Source organism: Chiloscyllium punctatum, chromosome 22 (genome assembly GCF_047496795.1).
Source record: "Chiloscyllium punctatum isolate Juve2018m chromosome 22, sChiPun1.3, whole genome shotgun sequence".
In the NCBI taxonomy this organism is placed as follows: domain Eukaryota; kingdom Metazoa; phylum Chordata; class Chondrichthyes; order Orectolobiformes; family Hemiscylliidae; genus Chiloscyllium; species Chiloscyllium punctatum.
Genome location: NC_092760.1, coordinates 47,706,012 through 47,723,735, shown reverse-complemented (window position 1 = coordinate 47,723,735; position 17,724 = coordinate 47,706,012). Strand labels below are relative to the sequence as shown.

At 38.9% G+C, this 17,724-nt stretch overlaps 1 protein-coding gene across 4 annotated transcripts in view; it reads left to right on the top strand.

The window, feature by feature from the left end:
- brsk2b (BR serine/threonine kinase 2b) overlaps window positions 1-17,724 on the top strand; it is a 953,061-nt gene that overhangs the window by 780,693 nt on the left and 154,644 nt on the right. For all 4 annotated transcript variants that reach the window (XM_072592238.1, XM_072592239.1, XM_072592240.1 and 1 more), the window contains exon 6: window positions 12,209-12,242. In XM_072592238.1, coding sequence (XP_072448339.1) covers window positions 12,209-12,242 — 34 coding nt within the window. The remainder of the gene's footprint in view (window positions 1-12,208; window positions 12,243-17,724) is intronic.

The window sequence follows — 17,724 nt, the reverse complement described above, 5'->3', positions numbered from 1 at the left end:
TACTAGGCTTCATGGAAAGAAACCCTCCAAAAAAGCTTGATGCAATTCAAATTTACCCAAAGCAATGTAAGTTTTGTGTTTCTGAGGGCAGTGGTGTGCTATCTAAGTAGCCTGTCCATACAACAGGTGAGGAGTAGGGAAAACTGCTTTCACTCTAATTCATTATGGCCTCATAAAGATGGGACATGAAATTCTGTCATGTGTAGTAACAAAGTGCAGCCAAATCCTGACTTTTGGATTCTTTCTCATGCATTAGAGTCATAAAGAGAACGTTGTACAGCATGGAAACAGAACCTTTGATCAACTCGCCCATGTTGACCAGATATCCTAAATTAATTCAGTCCCATTTACCAGCATTTAGCCCCTATCCCTCTAAACCTTTCCTATTAATTTATCCAACCAGATGCCTTTAAATGTTGTAATTTTACCAGCCTCCACCACGTCCTCCAGTTCACTTCCATACATGCACCACGCTCTCCAAGAAATAATTTGCCCCTTGGTCCCTTTTAAATTGCCTTAAATATCTGGCTTCTAGTTTTGGACCCCTCCAGCCTGGGAAAAGACCTTGACTATGCACCCTATCCCTGCCCCTCATGATTTTGTAAACCTCTATAATGTCACGCCTCAGCCTCCGACCCTCCAGGGAAAATAGCCCCAGCCTACTCAGCCTCCCTTAAACCCTGCAACCCCAGCAACATCCTTGTAAATCTTTCCTGAACCCTTTAAAGTTTCACAGTTTCCTTCCGATAGCAGGGAGACCAGAATTGCATGCAGTATTCCAAATGTGGCCTAACCAATGTCATGTACAGCCGCAACATGATATCCCAACCCCAATACTCAATACGCTGACCAATAAAGGCAAGTGGACCAAACGCCGCCTTCACCACCCTGTCTACCTACAACTCTACCTTCAAGGAACTATGTACCTGCAACGCCTGCCAAGACCCTACCATTAAGTGTATAAATACTGCCCTGATTTGCCTTACCAAAATGATAGTCGCATTGGGAAAGGCTACAACAGAACACAATTCTTACAGGAAATAACAGCATCAAAAATGAAATGACAATAGAAAATGCTGATAAATGAGCATTTTTGTGAAGTCTGCCTGATCTGAAAAGAGAAAAGACAGACCTTGACGCAGAATCAGATTTTCGAAAGTCTGTTTGAGGTCAAAGCCTTGAACTTATGCTGATGCAAAATAGTTCAAGAACTGTGATGTGTGAAAATTGGGACTGCTTATTCCAAATTTCCACCTAATAACATCTGCGACAGTGTTTAGATATTTTTAATCTACTTGTTCACATGTGATGACACACCTGGAGCAAGTGAAATATGAACCCAGCACTTCTAGCCAGAGACAGGCACTACGAAAAGCCCCATGCATCAGTATTTGTGATTGGCTCTGAGAACTCTTTGGTCATTGTGACAATATTGTCTGGACTTTGTTTGAATATGTGCAGAGGGAAAATATTATAAGCTGGCTGGAATCTCCTGACTGAGTTTCCAAAGCACCAAAGCTAAGTTAGGAAAAAGCAAATGAAGAGCTATCAATGCCAGCATCAGCTGATCTTGATGCAAGTGAATCTAACTTGTAACCTGCAGAAGTTTTACACAGTGATGGCTATGTTTCTCAGAGCTTGAGCATGGAAAGACCAATGGAACATTTTTGCTTTCGTTTAAATAAACCTCAGCACAAGCACATTGCTTCTCTTCTGTTTTCAGAAGCAGTGCAGAATGGAGAAAAGAGTGAAGCAGAATTTTGTGAGGCTGCACTCTGTAAAATGTAACACTTTGCAAAGTGTTTACAGGTTGGATGGATCTTCTGATGATCTCTGAGCAGTCAGATGAGTATATTCCTGAAAAAGACTCTCATGGTAACTTTATTCCTGGAGTCCTGCAACCAAAATCATCTGCTCAAACAGCTCTATCTTTACCACCAGAAAAATTTCAATGCAAGGAGCTTACATAATGTAATTCAAGATATTACCTATCTTGTCAGATTATTGACAGCATTCTCAAGGAACTGACAGAAATAATTCAATTTGGAATGACAACAATATGATAAAACGATTTAATTTTATCATGTAGCAGGTTTTCCGAAACAAATATGGATGCTATGCATATATCATTGCAAGCTCCTCCTATTAACCATTCCAGGGGAATGATGTGATTTGATGTTCCAGAATAATTTTGTAAATAGATGGGGTTTAATTTGCCGAATATTCAACTTACTCCAAAGATTTCTATTTAACATAAACTACAGTAGTCCCTCCATTCCCATGGGGAATATGTTCCAAGTTCTGCCCGGAACTGTGGACAGGAGCAAACCCGTTCATTTAAATGGGAAACATACCTTCCTGGCAGCCTCGTGATCCCTGGTTCTGGAACGTTCCCTATAATATGTTCAGTCCGCAGTAAACCGCGGGTAACTGAAACCAGGAAACCAGATCCGTGGATATGGGGATTGCCCAGTAAAAATGCAAGCAACCAGCTACTAAGCCCTGTGGCGTTCGGGAGTAACAGTATTCCAGTCACATTAACACCCATCAAAAATTACCCTTTACTTCCTGCCAGTGTCAATTTTCAAGTTAATTTACCACTCTTTCTTGAACATCAAGACCTTTTACTTTGTTTACCAGCCTACCAAATGAACCTTGTCAAATGAACTGCTAAAGTACAGGTAGATCACATTTACTGCACTAGCCTCCTCAATCTTTCTTGTTATCTCATCAAAGGACGTGTGCATGTCTCAGGAGTTTCGTTTTGGGTAGTCAGGATTATTCTGTGGAAGGTGTAGGAAAATTGTAGATCTCCATATGTGTATGCTGGGAATATGAAAAAGAAGTTGAAAATATTGAAACACTCAGCATTTGTGAAGAAGGAAACAGATAAGGTTTAAGTTCAATGATCCTTTGCTTCTCCAATTTTCTGCCCAAAGAAAGGACTCCTCATGAAGTATAATTGTATTGATTTCTGCATTATTGCACCATAAAGTCATAGAGATGTACAGCATGGAAACAGACCCTTTGGTCCAACTTGTCCATGCTGACCAGATATCCTAATTTAATCTAGTCTCATTTGCCAGCACATGGCCTATATCCCTCGAAACCCCTCCTGTTCATATACCCATCCAGATCCCTTTTAAATGTTGTAATTGTACCAGCCTCCACCACTTCCTTGGGCAGCTCATTCCATCTAGCCATCATCCTTTGTGTGAAAAAGTTGTCCGTATGTCTTTTTCAAATCTCTCCCCTATCACCCTAAACCTATGTCCTCTAGTTCACGATTTCCCCACCCCATGGAAAAAACCTTATCTATTTACCCTATCCATGCACCTAATGATTTTATAAACCTCTAAAAGATCACTCCTCAGCCTCTGACACTCCAGGGAAAACAGGCCCAGCCTATTCAGCCTTTTCCTCTAATTCAAACCCTCCAACCCTGGCAACACCTTTGTAAATCTTTTTTGAACTCTTTCAAGTTTCTCAACATCATTTCAATAGGAAGGAGATCATAATTGCACACAATATTCCAAAAGTGACCTAACCAATATCCTGTACAGCAGCAACATGACCTCTCAACTCCTATACTCAATGCTCTGACCAATAACGGAAAGCATACCAATCGCTGCTTTCACTATCCTGTCTTCCTGCAACTCCACTTTCAAAGAACTATGAACCTGCACTCCAAGGTCTCTTTGTTCAGCAACACTCCCGAGGACCTTACCATTAATTGTACAAATCCTGCTCTGATCTGTCTTTTCAAAATGCAGCACCTCACATTTATCTAAATTAAACTCGATCTACCACTCCTCTGCCCATTGGCCCATCTGATCAAGATCCTATTGTACACTGAGGTAACCTTCTTCGCTGTCCACAACATCACCAGTTTTGATGTAATCTGCAAACTTACTAAGCACCTCACTGAATTGTCCATAATGAATAAGTGAAACAAGACACTGCCAGAAGGCCATTTACAAAAGACCATGATATTTAACGTGGTTCAGTTTGTACCCCCAACTGTCCATAGGTGCATGAGAGTATAAATCCAGCTTGATTTGTTTTTCTCCCATCCACCTTCCCCCTAAATCACTAGTGCAGCCATACTGACCTGCTGTAACAACCACAGAGCTGAGCTCAGGTATTTTAAAAGAGATTAGCAAATCAATTTAACCCCTTATGTCTTGTGGCTCAGTGGTATTGACAATTGTGATTTTATCCATGAGATATTAAAGCCCACCTACTGTATGTCTGTCCTCTTCTAAAATATCTCAGAAAACCAAAAGAACTGTAGATGCTGGAAATAAGCCACAAAATTTTGTAATTGGTGGAAAAACTCAGTAGGTGTGGCAGCATCTGTGGAGAGAAATTAATGCTTCAGTTTCAGTTACCTCATTCAGAATTGGACATATCTGAAAAATCTCTCCTTGGTTTTACTTCTTCTGATATCTCCAAGCTTCTCCAGTCACAGTTTCCACCCTCTGCTCTACCATCAATGACTCCTTTCTACCTATCCCTCAAATTCTGTTCACTTCTGATATCTCTCACCATTTTTAAAACTCTCCATTTTTGAAATAGTTTATGTGATGATGCCCTTTACCCATTTGTCTAATCAATCTGTTCAGAGGTGGTATTACACACTTCTATAGCAGGTGGGACTTGACCCCCCTATCCACCACTGTTAGTTTTCACTTTGTTCACATTTCACATCAAGCTTCAATTACTTTGAAATGTTTTGCTATGTTGTTGGTGCTGCACAGATGTAAGTTGTCATTATGAGCTACATGTTCTTGGATTTAAGCTGTGGAAAGCCAACTTACCCAAGTGGTAAAACTCCAAAGTTTAGCATTGTAGCAGGCAGCTACAAAGGCCAATGATGATCCTTGAACCAAATTAAAATATTTATTGTAGTGTGTGGATGTAAAATGTTGTTCACAACAAAAAACGAAGATTGCAATGGAAACTGAAGCAGCAGCTCAGCTAGGGTTATAAACATTAAGAAGTTAAGAAGTGTTATTTTTGTGATAATACTCCTGAGATTCATTTGGGACTAATGGAAGTTGAAAAGAATTGGACCAAATATAAAGGCAGAATAATTTGTCCTAGTGAATAGGTGAAAAATTGGATTCTTGTGGCAGAGCAATTTTGAGATACTATAATATTCAAACAGTTCTTCAGTGGGTTAATAATTAAATGAACAATTAAAAATATGATAAATGTACAAATATTTCACTATTATTTGAACATCCTTTTTTTGCTAGCTAAACTTCTGGGTAGAGCTAACTGCATTAATTTCTGTTTGAATAGAACTATTAATCTCAGTAAATGATTATTGGATGTAAAAATGAATATTCTCATTACTCATTAATAATGAATATTCAAATAATCAATTTTTATGTGCCAGAGAAAGTAGAAAGCTGTGCAGCTGGAGAATGTGTGTTGGCTGCAGTTCATTTCAGGGAATTGCACCATGATGGCTTATCAATCAGAACATATAAAAGACCATAAGGTGATTGGTGTCCCAGCTCTTATTTGAACTTGGAACTTCATCCAGAAATGGTTAGGTTGGGGCTTATTCTGCAATCCTTCCTGTTGGGATTTTGTAATATTGCTGACAAGAAAATCAGAGTGAGCAGTTGCGTGGAAGTAAAATAGAGAAAGATAATATGTAGCTGAACAATGCTGTAAAGGTTATTTGGCACTTTCTAGAATCAGGTTCTAAAATATTATTTGCTGAGACTCTGCTTCAGAAAAGATTTATCAGAATGTTGATGGGAATGGAGGGTTTGAGGCTGGATAGGTTGAGACTGTTTTTGCTACAGCATAGTAGGTTGAGAGGTGACCTTCTAGAGGTTTATAAAATCATAAATGATATGGGTTATGTGAATGGCAGGTGTCTTTTCACTAGGGTGGGGGATTTCAAGACTGGGGGCATATTTTTAAAATGAGAGGAGAAAGATTTAAAAAGGACAAGGGGCAACATTTTTACACAGAGAATAGGTCATATGTGGAATGAACTCCCAGAGGTGGTGGTGAAAGCAGATCCAGTCACGGCATTTCAATAAGTACCTGAATAGAAAAGGTTTGGAGAAATGTTGACCAAGTACAGACAGGTGGCACTAGTTTAGTTTGGGATGATATTTGGCATGGATTGGTTGGACCGAAGGGTCTGTTTTCATGCTGTATGACACTGACTCTAAAATAAACTATTTCGAGCTTGTACACTGTACTTTGTGTAATTTTGGCAGTTATTAGTTGGGTCACTCTCTGGGACAACTTTTTATTCATTTGTATAGAAATTCTTTTATTACGCACATAAATTTCTGGTCCTATAAATATGGAGAATATTAGCATTGAACAATGAAATATTTCAATTTCTGACACCCAGTGTCTGCATTTTACAGTCCCTTGTCAGACATGGCATTGTTTATATTCAGACTGAGTTCACATTTATCTGTTCCAAATATATTCATCAGTTGTAACCATGGAAAACATGCCCTCTTTTAACAGTGAAATTGTTTCATGTTTTCCAAGTCAGTCCCTATGAATGACATTGTGTTCGGGCTTTTGGCTAATATAGTCAAAAATATTGCAATTGCATTAAAGTAATCTGCATTACTTTTTTCTATCTACCAAGTATCTTGTTGCTCCAATGAATGTTTGATGTCAAAACTGAGAATCTGTTCAGGTCATATTCCTAACTGAAAAAAAACCTCAAAAGAACTGACGATGCTGTAAATCAGAAACAAAAAACAGAAGTTTCTGGAAAAGCTTGGCTGGTCTGGCAGCATCTGTGAAGAGAAATCAAAGTTAACATTTAAGGTATGGTGACCCTACCTCAGAATCTATGGTAGCTTGGAAAATGTCAGTTTATATGCAGAAGATAGGATGGGGAGGGGGGAAAGGAGTAACAGAGAGGTAGGTATAGAGTCCAAAGAAAGAGAAGAACAGTTGGACAGACAAAGCAGTCAATAATAATCTGGCTGGGACGGTTGGGAGGCTGTTCATCGTGTAGATTGGAATTATTGTCATCAACATGTGGCTTCCAACACTGAGTTAATCTTATTGTTGAGTGACTTTTCCACTTAGCTTAGCTCACTTAGGTCACTTAGCTCACCTGCCATCAACTTTTGTAAGTTCCTTTTGTTCAGTTCAATTGAGAGATGTTCCACTTTACAGGCAGAGAACATAAGAACTAGGAGCAGGACTAAGCAATTCAGCCCTTGCGCCTGATCCACCATTTAACACAATCATAGCTGATCTCCCCTCACCCTCAACTCCACTCTCCTCCCCACTCTCCATAACCCTCCAACCCATTACTAATTAAAAATCTTGTCTATCTCCTCGATAAATTTATTCAAAGTCCCATCATCCACCATTTCTAAGTAGTGAATTCCACAGATTCAAGACCTTTGAAAAAAGGAATTTCGCCTCATCTATGTTTTAAATCTGCTATGTCTTATCCTAAAACTATGACCTCTTGTTCTAGATTGCCCACATAAGGAAATATCTCTCTACATCCACTTTAAGTCCCTTCAGTATCTTGTACAATTAGATCTCTTTTCATTCTTCTAACCTCCAGAGGTTATCGTTCTAAACTGCTCAATGTCTCTTCATAAGACAAACCCCTCATCTCTGGAATTAATCTAGTGAACCTCCTCTGAACTGCCTCCAATGCAACTGTACCCCTCATTAAGTTAGGAGAACAAAATTGTACACAGTAACCCAAGTGCAGTCTCACTAATGCCTTGTACAGTTGCAGTAGCACTTCCATACTTTCATACTCTATTCCTTTAGAAATAAATGCCATAATTCCATTTCCTTCCTTATTATCTGATGTACCTGAATGATAGTTTTCTATGATGCATGCATGATGACACTCAGATCCCTCTGCACCAAAGCACCCGTGTGTTTCTCACCATTGGGAGAATAGGTTGCCTTTCTATTCCTCTGACCAAAATGGATAATCTCACATTTATCCACATTAAACTTCATCTGCCAAATTTTGGTCGATTCACCTAACTTATCCATATTCATTTTCAGATTGATTATTTCTTCATTGCAATTTACTTTCCTAGCTATTTTACTGTCATTTGCAAATTTGGTTATAGTAGTTCCAATTTCCACATCCAATCCTTTACCACAGATTGTAAATAGTTTGGGCTGGAAGACAGATCCCTACAGCACCCACTAGTTAGAGCTTGCCAACCAGAAAAAGAGCCATTTATCCTAACTCTCTGTTTTCTTTAATTAACCAATCCTTGGTCCAAGCTAAAACATTATCCCTAATCCCATGTGATCTTAACTTGTGTATTAATCTTGTGTGGCACCTTATCAAATGCCTTCTGGGAAATCCATGTATAGTACCCCTATTTTCCACCTTGCTAGTTGCATCTTTGGAGAAATATAGCAAATTAGTCAAAAACAATTTCCCTTCTATAAAACCATTCTGACTCTGATGGATTGTGTTTTGACTTTCCTATTGTCCTATTATTATATCCTTCAAAATGATTTTGAACAATTTCCCAACAACAAACTAACTGGTCTGTAGTTCCCTGCTTTTTGCCTCTTTCCTATTTGAATATGGATGGTACATTGGCATTTTTCCAATCCACTGATTTTTCCCCTGTCTTCACCCTTCCTTTCTAGAATATATTTTAGTTGGTAGTAACTGACTAGCTCCTTAAACACCTGTCACTGCTCATCAACTGGCCTACCTTTTAGTCTTACTTCCAAGTCCATTAGAGTCCATTATATCCTCATGCCTATATAATTACCTTTGCTTAACTCCAGAACACTCATAGAAGAATCCAGTTTCTCACCTCCAACTGATGCTATGATGATTCTCCCCTTGGTGCTTCTTTACTGTGAGATCATTAATTAATCCTCCCTCATTAAACAATAACAAATCCAAAATAGCCTGCTCCCTAGTTGGTTCCACAATTATACTCCAAGAAACAATCTCTGATGCATTCAGTGAACTCTCCTTGAGGCTAGCTTTGCCAATTTGATTAATCCAATTTATATGCGCATTTAAATCATCCATGATTATTGCTGCACCTTTCTTACAAGCCGTCAGTATTTCCTGCTTTATATTGTACTATTGTCTGGGGATGTGTGGTGCTGGAAAAGCACAGCAGGTCAGGCAGCATCTGAGGAGCAGGAGAATCGATGTTTTGGGCATAAGCACTTTATCAGGAAGGGTCGATTGTCCTGCTCCTCAGATGCTGCCTGACCTGCTGTGCTTTTTCCAGCACCATACTCTCAACTCTGATCTCTAGAATCTGCAGTTCTCACTTTCTCCTACTGTTTGGGTATCTCTGGATTGCTCATACCAGGGATGACTTTCCCTAGCTAGTTTTATTTCTACCCAGACTGATTCTACATCTTGATATCCAGTTTTGATATAATTTCTTGCTGGAGCACTGATCACTTCCTTTACTAAAACCTCCTTTTCTTCCCTGCCTTACCTTCCAAAACATTAATTATCCTTGAATATTCAATTCCCGGCAACCACATCTAAGTACTCACCACCAAATCATACACATTTGTGCTTATTTATGCTGTTAATTCATTAATTTCATTCTGAATGTTTTGTGCATTCAGATACAAAGCCTATGCTTCTTGATGAAGTGCACATCCATTGCTACGTGGGCACTTGTACTGCATTCATAGAGTCTGAGAGATGTACAGCATGGAAACAGACCCTTCAGTCCAACCTGTCCATGCCGACCAGATATCTCAACCTGATCTAGTCCCACCTGCCAGCACCCGGCCCATATCCCTCCAAACCCTTCTTATTCATATACCCATCCAAATGCCTTTTAAATGTTGCAATTGTACCAACCCCTACCACTTCCTCTGGCAGCTCATTCTATACACATACTACCCTCTATGTGAAAAAGTTGCCCCTTAGGTTCATCTTATATCTCTCCCCTCTCACCCTAAACCTATGCACTCTAGTTCTGGACTCCCCGACGCCAGAGAAAAGACTTTGTCTATTCATTCTATCTATGCCCCTCATAATTTTGTAAACCCCTATTAGGTCACCCCTCAGCCTCCAAAGCTCCAGGGAAACAGTCCCAGCCTGTTCAGCCTCTCTCCATTGCTCAAATCCTCCAACCCTGGCAACATCCTTCTATATCTTTTCTGAACCATTTCAAGTCAGATTGTTCAGAATTATAGACAACAAGGACAAGAAAATTCCCAAATATTATGGTGTCCTAGTTATATCTTGACCATCTTGTGTTATGATTCTTCTGGCAATTGGGGGCATATGTCAAGGAAATAATTAAAATATTGATTTACATCCATCCATATGAGACTTGGTATCTGATAAATTTTCTTGATCTGGTCAAAAGTGTTGCAGGTCCTATAGTTTCCCAAAAGCCAATTCCCTAATAGTTTGTTAATGGTGTTAGAATTTCTTTATATTTGATGGGAACAATATTAGTATCCGTTTAATATCTGACCATTCACTGTCAATTAATGTAAAAATGAATGAATTGTATTTTCCAATCCTTGATGAAAATGTATTAAAGATTAACAGCACAGGATCACTCATGTTTGAACAGTGCATTCTCTTCCTAAAGCCAATAAGGTGGTATCAATTTAAAAAAGGACAAAAGCAGTTCATAGTGTTGTCCACACATCGGGTTTAATGAGTTGCTAACTTACTGATTTTAAAGTAACGATGTACACTTAAGTGCACTCACAATTGTTGGAATCATAATGATTTTCAATGTCAATGTTATGCTATTAAGTGTACATTGGGAAGGTGATTTGCAATTAGGAGTTAACTGACCATCTGCCTGGACTCCAATTAAAGCTAAGTCTCTGTACTGAAAAATGCATTCCTTATTTTTTTTGTGCTGAGGAGCATTTTATATCCATCACCACTATTGTAAAACAGGGCAGGCAAGTCAATTCATTAGTGAGCAGGTTGAGTGCTATTCCTTCTGGACAATTCTATTAACAAATGCACTGATAATGTGGACTTTCACTGACTTCTATTCATAACCTTTTTAGATATTTCAAACACCACAGCATTCACAAGATGAATTATTGTGGTTAGGAGAAAAAAACTATGATCCGATCAGCCCCATTTTCTATTGAAAAATGATAACAAGGAGTTTCCAAATTGGGAGTGTGTTTAAAAATAGTGTAATACAAATTAATCAAATGGCATTCTATTAATCTACAAAATGTGGGGTAATTTGGTAGAATTTGACAGTCACAGCTAGTTTCTTATCAAAGCCGTAAAGACGCAGTGTCAGTAATTCAGAAAGTCATTCTTGCCAGATTTTTAGCAGCTTACCTCAGAAATCTTTGTAGTATGTGGGCATCACTGACTGGCCGGCATTTATTTCCCATCCCTAATTGCCCAGAAGACAGTTCAGAGTCAATTACATTGCTGTGGATCTGAAGGCACATGATGGGCAGATCAGATCAGGACAGAAGTTAACTTCCTTAGTGAACCAGATGGGGTTTTCCTGACAATCAGAAATTGTTTCAAGTCATCATTAGACTTTTAATTCCAGATACTTCATTGAATTCAGATTCCACTATCTGCCATGGTGGGATTTGAACCTGGGTCCCCAGAAGTTCTCAATTCTGAGGAAAGGTCACTGGACCCGAAACATTCACTTTGATTTCTCTTCATAGGTGCAGCCAGACCTGCTGAGCTTTTCCAGCAACCTCTGTTTATTTCTCCCCAGAAGTTTACCTGGGTCTTTGGATTATTAGTCTCAGTCTCTGGATTAATAGTCTTGCAATAATAGCACTAGGCCATCACTTCCCCAAATTGCTGCAGCAAAAGATCCCTTCATTCTTCAGGTAAATAAATCAAAATTGACAAGGGTAGGGAAAGAAGCTGAGAGAAAATTATGTCATAGCCAGATCAAAATATGACTGTAAGTTTAGAAGAGTTCGATACATTTGGTTGGTATGTTTTACATTGATTCAACCCTACCTTATAAATATGTATTATGTCAGCATTTGTACTCTTTGGATATACTATACATTTGTTTTTCTTCCTTTCTTCTGTCATCCAATTTCAAGTGCATTAATCTTCAAACTATCTTCAAATACATTTTTTGCAGCATATATCATTTGTCAATGGCAAGTACCCACCACCTCATGTAAAGGATTTATCACCCTGTAGTTCTTCAGTGGGATGAACTAACTGTGTTGCTTTCTTTTCTTTTAGCTCACCTCATTACGCCTGTCCTGAAGTCATCAGGGTAAGCAAACCAAGGAAGAACTTAATGGCTGTTTGTTAATTTGAATGCAAACCATCATAAAGATAGTAATAGCTTGTTCAGGCAAATATTGGAAAACAAATGTTTTCATATATTACCATCTAAATACCTTGTGTAATGAAGCATAAAAATATGTAATGTTGTTTAAAAATACTCAAAACCAAGGAAACAAACAAGGATAAAAAAAATGAGATTCATTACAATAATGAGTTTGTTTCAGATACTGCACACAATTCATTCAGGATTTTGTTCTGTGCTGGAAATATATTTTGGACAATGGTATAAAATCAGATCCAACTAATTTGTCCCTTTCTCACCTTTGGGGTTGTATTCCTCACTGCTTCTCCTGAGACTGCTACTCTTTGTTTTTCACTGCCTTTTTACAACAAGCCCTGTAGCTTTTCCTCCTGCCTTCTATGATTTACATGAAAATTATGCATAGTCCAGACATTAGAAAAGTCATTAACTCCTCTCATGCTACTGCAACTATGACATCCTTCATTGTTATTCCTAGTCCCTGAGCAGCAATATAAATGAAATATCATCCTTCTACCTGGTTAAGAATGGAGATCCATACCTGCTGAGAAATATGTATTTGGTGTAACATCAACAAACGCATTTGGATTGTAACTGTTCAATACCATCAGCTGAGGCTAGGGGACGTAAACTAGCTGGGGAAAGCAATGCCAACTGTTATCCTTATAGAAATGCCATTGGAGGTTCCCACAGTTCTAATGACTGAAATCCTGTACCTGAGAAGTAGATTAGAACTGGTGCCTTCTAGCATGACATAGCAACTAGAGAGCCAGCTTTGTAACGTAAAACACCTTTCCTGAGATGCCACATGTTGCCTTTTATTCTGACTGTGTTGAATTCACCTGGCAGCAGTGCAGTTTCTGTGGTTGAGCAGGTTTAAACCAGCAAATTGAAAGACAGAACCTCATCTTCTCGACAACAATGCAGTTGCTTTACCATTGCAACCAGAGCTCTTGTTGCAAAATGCACTCGTGGATTGCCAAGTAGCAGAAGGCGTATAAAGAAAAACTGCTTCATAAAGATTGTGGCGAAGGTGAGGCAGTACGAGTGGTGCAGAATAATGACAAGTATTAACAACAAGTAATACATTATGAAGCAAAATACTGCAGATACCAGAAATTCTAAAGGATGGAAACATGCAACAGGTCAGATAGCAGCAGTGAAGGGAGACACAAATGTTCATGTTACAGTTTGATGAGCATTTGACAGTCTATAAAGCTAAACTATATAAGTTATGTGTGCATATATTTTTCATTTTATGGATGTTTAATGTATAGATCTATTACATATAGGATGTCATCTATAGGGTTACAATGCAAAATAGGGACAGCAACTCCCACCACTGTGTTCAGTTTACTGCCATCTGAGAGGATAAAGTCACAAGTGATCAAACAGCAGTCCCATGAGCTAAATTTTTTATTAATTACCCAATTTCTACCATTTGCTATACTGCTGGGATGGGAACATTATTGTTCTCCAACCTCTTGAAACACATTCTATTCGGATACAGGCTTCTGACAGACATTAATCATACACATACAGCCCAAATGCAGTTTTAATTCAGATTGCAATTATTTGCAATCAGAGAGGAGTTGAAGGATTGTCGAACTATTGTTCTATGGACCAGCTATATAAATGTGGTCTGGTCACCATTTTACAGACCAAAAAGTTACTTGCTGCCAGCCATATCTCCATACACCCCTTAGCTCTATCTCCCACACTGCTTGTAACAACAGCTCTATAAACAACACCTAAAATGAGTATCAGGTAACTTGTTTTTAAAAACGTGCAATCCTTCAACAATCATTGGCCTTTACAACATTCCATTTCATTTCAATTCAAAGCTGTAAATGAAGTTGTAATCTGACAAGCATCCACTATGATGATATTGGATTATCATGCAGTACTAATCCTGTAATGATAACCATCCTGTCAAGAAAAAGGGTGAAATAATCAGCACTAGTTTTTTTCTTCAAAACTACAAAGTGTTTTTTTCAAATGTTTAAAGGTATGAGATGTAAATTCTATGCAAGTGTCCTTTGCCAGCTACCTTTGATAGGTCAAATGAGTTTATTTCCTTTTCATTTATTTTTAATTTTGACAACCTCATACAGCATCTTACCTCTCCCAAGTATGTCCCGGAACCATGCCTGTGAGTGTAGATAACGTCTCCAGGAGGGTACCATACCTTTTCAAAAAATTGCAGTTAGTTTAGATCTACTCCAACCACATCAAAGGTTCATATGTTTTCAATATCCCTTTAATGAAAATCAGATTGAGTTAAGTTAGCTCCACGTACAGTTGCTTCTGTGTTCACAGGTATTCCGATTGCAGTCCACCTTTGCTTCCCCTACCATCATCAAAATGGCAGGGGCCAGATTTTGGTAATGATTTCACGAAGTTCAGCATCATTTGCAACTTCTCATCCACACACAGCAATACCTAGACAAGATCCAGGATTGGGCTGATAAGGCGCAAGGAATATTTGCATTGTACAAATGCCAGGCACTGAACATCTCAACCAAGTGAGAATCTAACCACCTCATGTGGATGTTTAGTGGTATTGTCATTGCTGAATCCCCCGCTATCAACTCTGAGAGTTGCCATTGACCAGAAACTCAGACTAGCCAAATAAATCTTATGGCAGTGAGAGCAGGTCAGTCCAGGAGTCCTGTGGTCAGTAACTGACCTCAGTCTCCCCAATTCCTCGCCATAATCCACAAAGTATACTTTAGAAGTGTGATTAAATACTTTCCATTTGCCCATATGGATCACTAACAGCACTCAAGAAAATAGCAGCTAATAAACTTGAAAGACCCTACACAGATAACAAGCAAAACTAATGTCATATACAAAATACCATGCAAGGACTGTAACAAACATGACATTGGACAAACAGGCAGAAAACTAGTGACCAGGATACATGAACACCAACTAGCCACAAAAAGACATGACCCTCTCTCACTAGTATCCTTATATACGGATGAGGAAGGACACCACTTCAACTGGGACAACACACCCGTCCTAGGACAAGCCAAACAAAGATATGCATGAGAATTCCCAGAAGCATGGCATTCCAACGGGAACTCTATCAACAAACACATCGAGTTAGACCCCATCAACCACCCCCGAGAACAAGAACAGGAAGTGACGTCACCACAGGAAATGACATCACCAACCCAAAGAAACACAAACATATAAATAGAAAGCAGGAATTATCAGCAGTGCTTCGCCTGAGGCCCACTGAAGATGTTACCTAGTAGGGTGACGAAACATCTGAAAATGAACTTTCCAGCACAGCGAGCAAACCTACATCCGGAACCTCATATCCTGAGCTACACATCTTCTCAAGGCTCACTAGCACTCAAGAAACTCAAAGTCATCGAAGACAAAGCAGCCTGCCTAATTGTCACCCCACATTAAACCTCCACTCACATGGCCATCAATGCACAATGACAGCTGTGCATCATCGACAAGGTACACAGCAGCAACTCATCATGACTCCTTTTGATAGAACCTTCTAAACTTATGACTTCTAAAACCTAAAAGACCAGGGTAGCAGATGCATTGGAATACCTCTACCCGCAAGATACCCTCCAAGCCATATATCAACCTGATTCAGAACTGTATTGCCTTTCATTTATTTTTGCTGGGTCAAAATCCTGCAAGTCCCTTACAATACTGTAACTATACCTAGGCCATTTGGACTGCAGCTTTCCAAGAATATGTCTCACCACCGCCTTCTCAAAAGCAATTAGGTTTGGACATTAAATGCTGACTTAACCAGCCATGTCCCTTGAATGAAATAAACAAAAAATTGGAGCCTGGAGTTCTCTCTGTAATGCTGACTAGATGTATACATCATGACAAACAAATTCACTTACTGGAAAAAACAATATTTTTGGTACTTAAGAGAAGCTCACGCCTAGTAGAAAGATATCCAAGGCTCATAGAGTAATAGAGATGTACAGCATGGAAACAGACCCTTTGGTCCAACCCGTCCATATCCCAATCCAATCTAGTCCCAACTACCAGATCCCGGCCCGTATCTCTCCAAATCCTTCTTGTTCTTATACCCATCCAAATACCTTGTAAATGTTGCATTTGTACGAGCCTCCACCATTTCCTCTGGCAGCTCATTCCGTACATGTACTATCCTCTGAGTGAAAAAGCTGCCCCTTATCTCTCTTTTATAGGTCACACTTAAACTATTCCCTTATCTGTTTCCGTGCTGTGACCTTTTCCTAAACAGATTCCTCCAAGATTAGTTGTGAATTTCACTGTTTGTTAATTTTCCCAACCGCACTTCTATGTCCAGCGATACGTGAATTCAAACAGCAAAGACAGTAACTACGCAGGTTCACTGCTGTGTCAGTTAGCAGTGTGGGTTTCTTTCTTTCTCTGTCTCTCTCCTGCACTGACCTGACCATGTGTTGTCTTTGTCTGTTCCTCTCCCTTTTAGAAGTGCTGTTGTTTTGACTTTTTTTTTTCCAAAGTACCAAAATAATGCAACAGCATATAAAACAGTAATTGCTGCCCCTAGAATTCAAGGAAATCCCCTCCAACACCTAAAACACCTCAAAAAAGGAGCAGCTTGTTATAGCTAGAAATTTTTCCCGTTCTCCATCTTAGATTGCCCAGAATCCAATGTTGCTCTTTAGCTTTTCTTTCTTGTGCATCAAACCGTCTGTTCAAAACTCTCTATTTACAAAACTGGCCATACTGTTATTTCTCAGACATGAATATCTTCCTGCTGTATTTGTTCAGGGATGTTGCGGAGTTATCAACACTGAGAGACAAGTTGGCAGTGTTAGGAAACAGATATTTTTTATGTTTTTTTAATTCTAATTTCTTGAACTGTTTTAAAAGAAATTATCCTGACTGAAAGCTGCTTAGTACTTTCTGATTCTTTTAATGAATTTTAAGATAATAGTATAAAGCACATTAAAAATTGAACCATGCCGTTCTTAAACATGCCGTGCCTGATATGCATGAATGATTGATTGTGAAATGAGCCGAAACTTAAATTTTAAAGTCTGGTGAAGTAATATACTAGTATGAATTGCCAATCCCTTGAGCTCATAATGTCTATGCTGATGTAAGGCTAATCTAAGGTGTAATCTAATGGGAAGGGCAGGATATTTAAACGTAACATGACATTGGCAAAATGGATGCAATATTGGGTTTATTTTTATTTAACTTATATATGTGTGCAAGGATGATATTCTGAGCCCATATACTGTATGTATTTTGTTACACACATGTTACAGTAAGTACTATTTCCAATCTAACTGAAATAACACTTGACTAAAGAAAACATTACACAGGGTGCTAGGAAAACAGAACGCCTTGAGGGTTCAAAGGCATAATCTATTTGGTTGGAGTTAAGTGACATTAAAAGACCTATTACTGTATTTTAATGGCCACC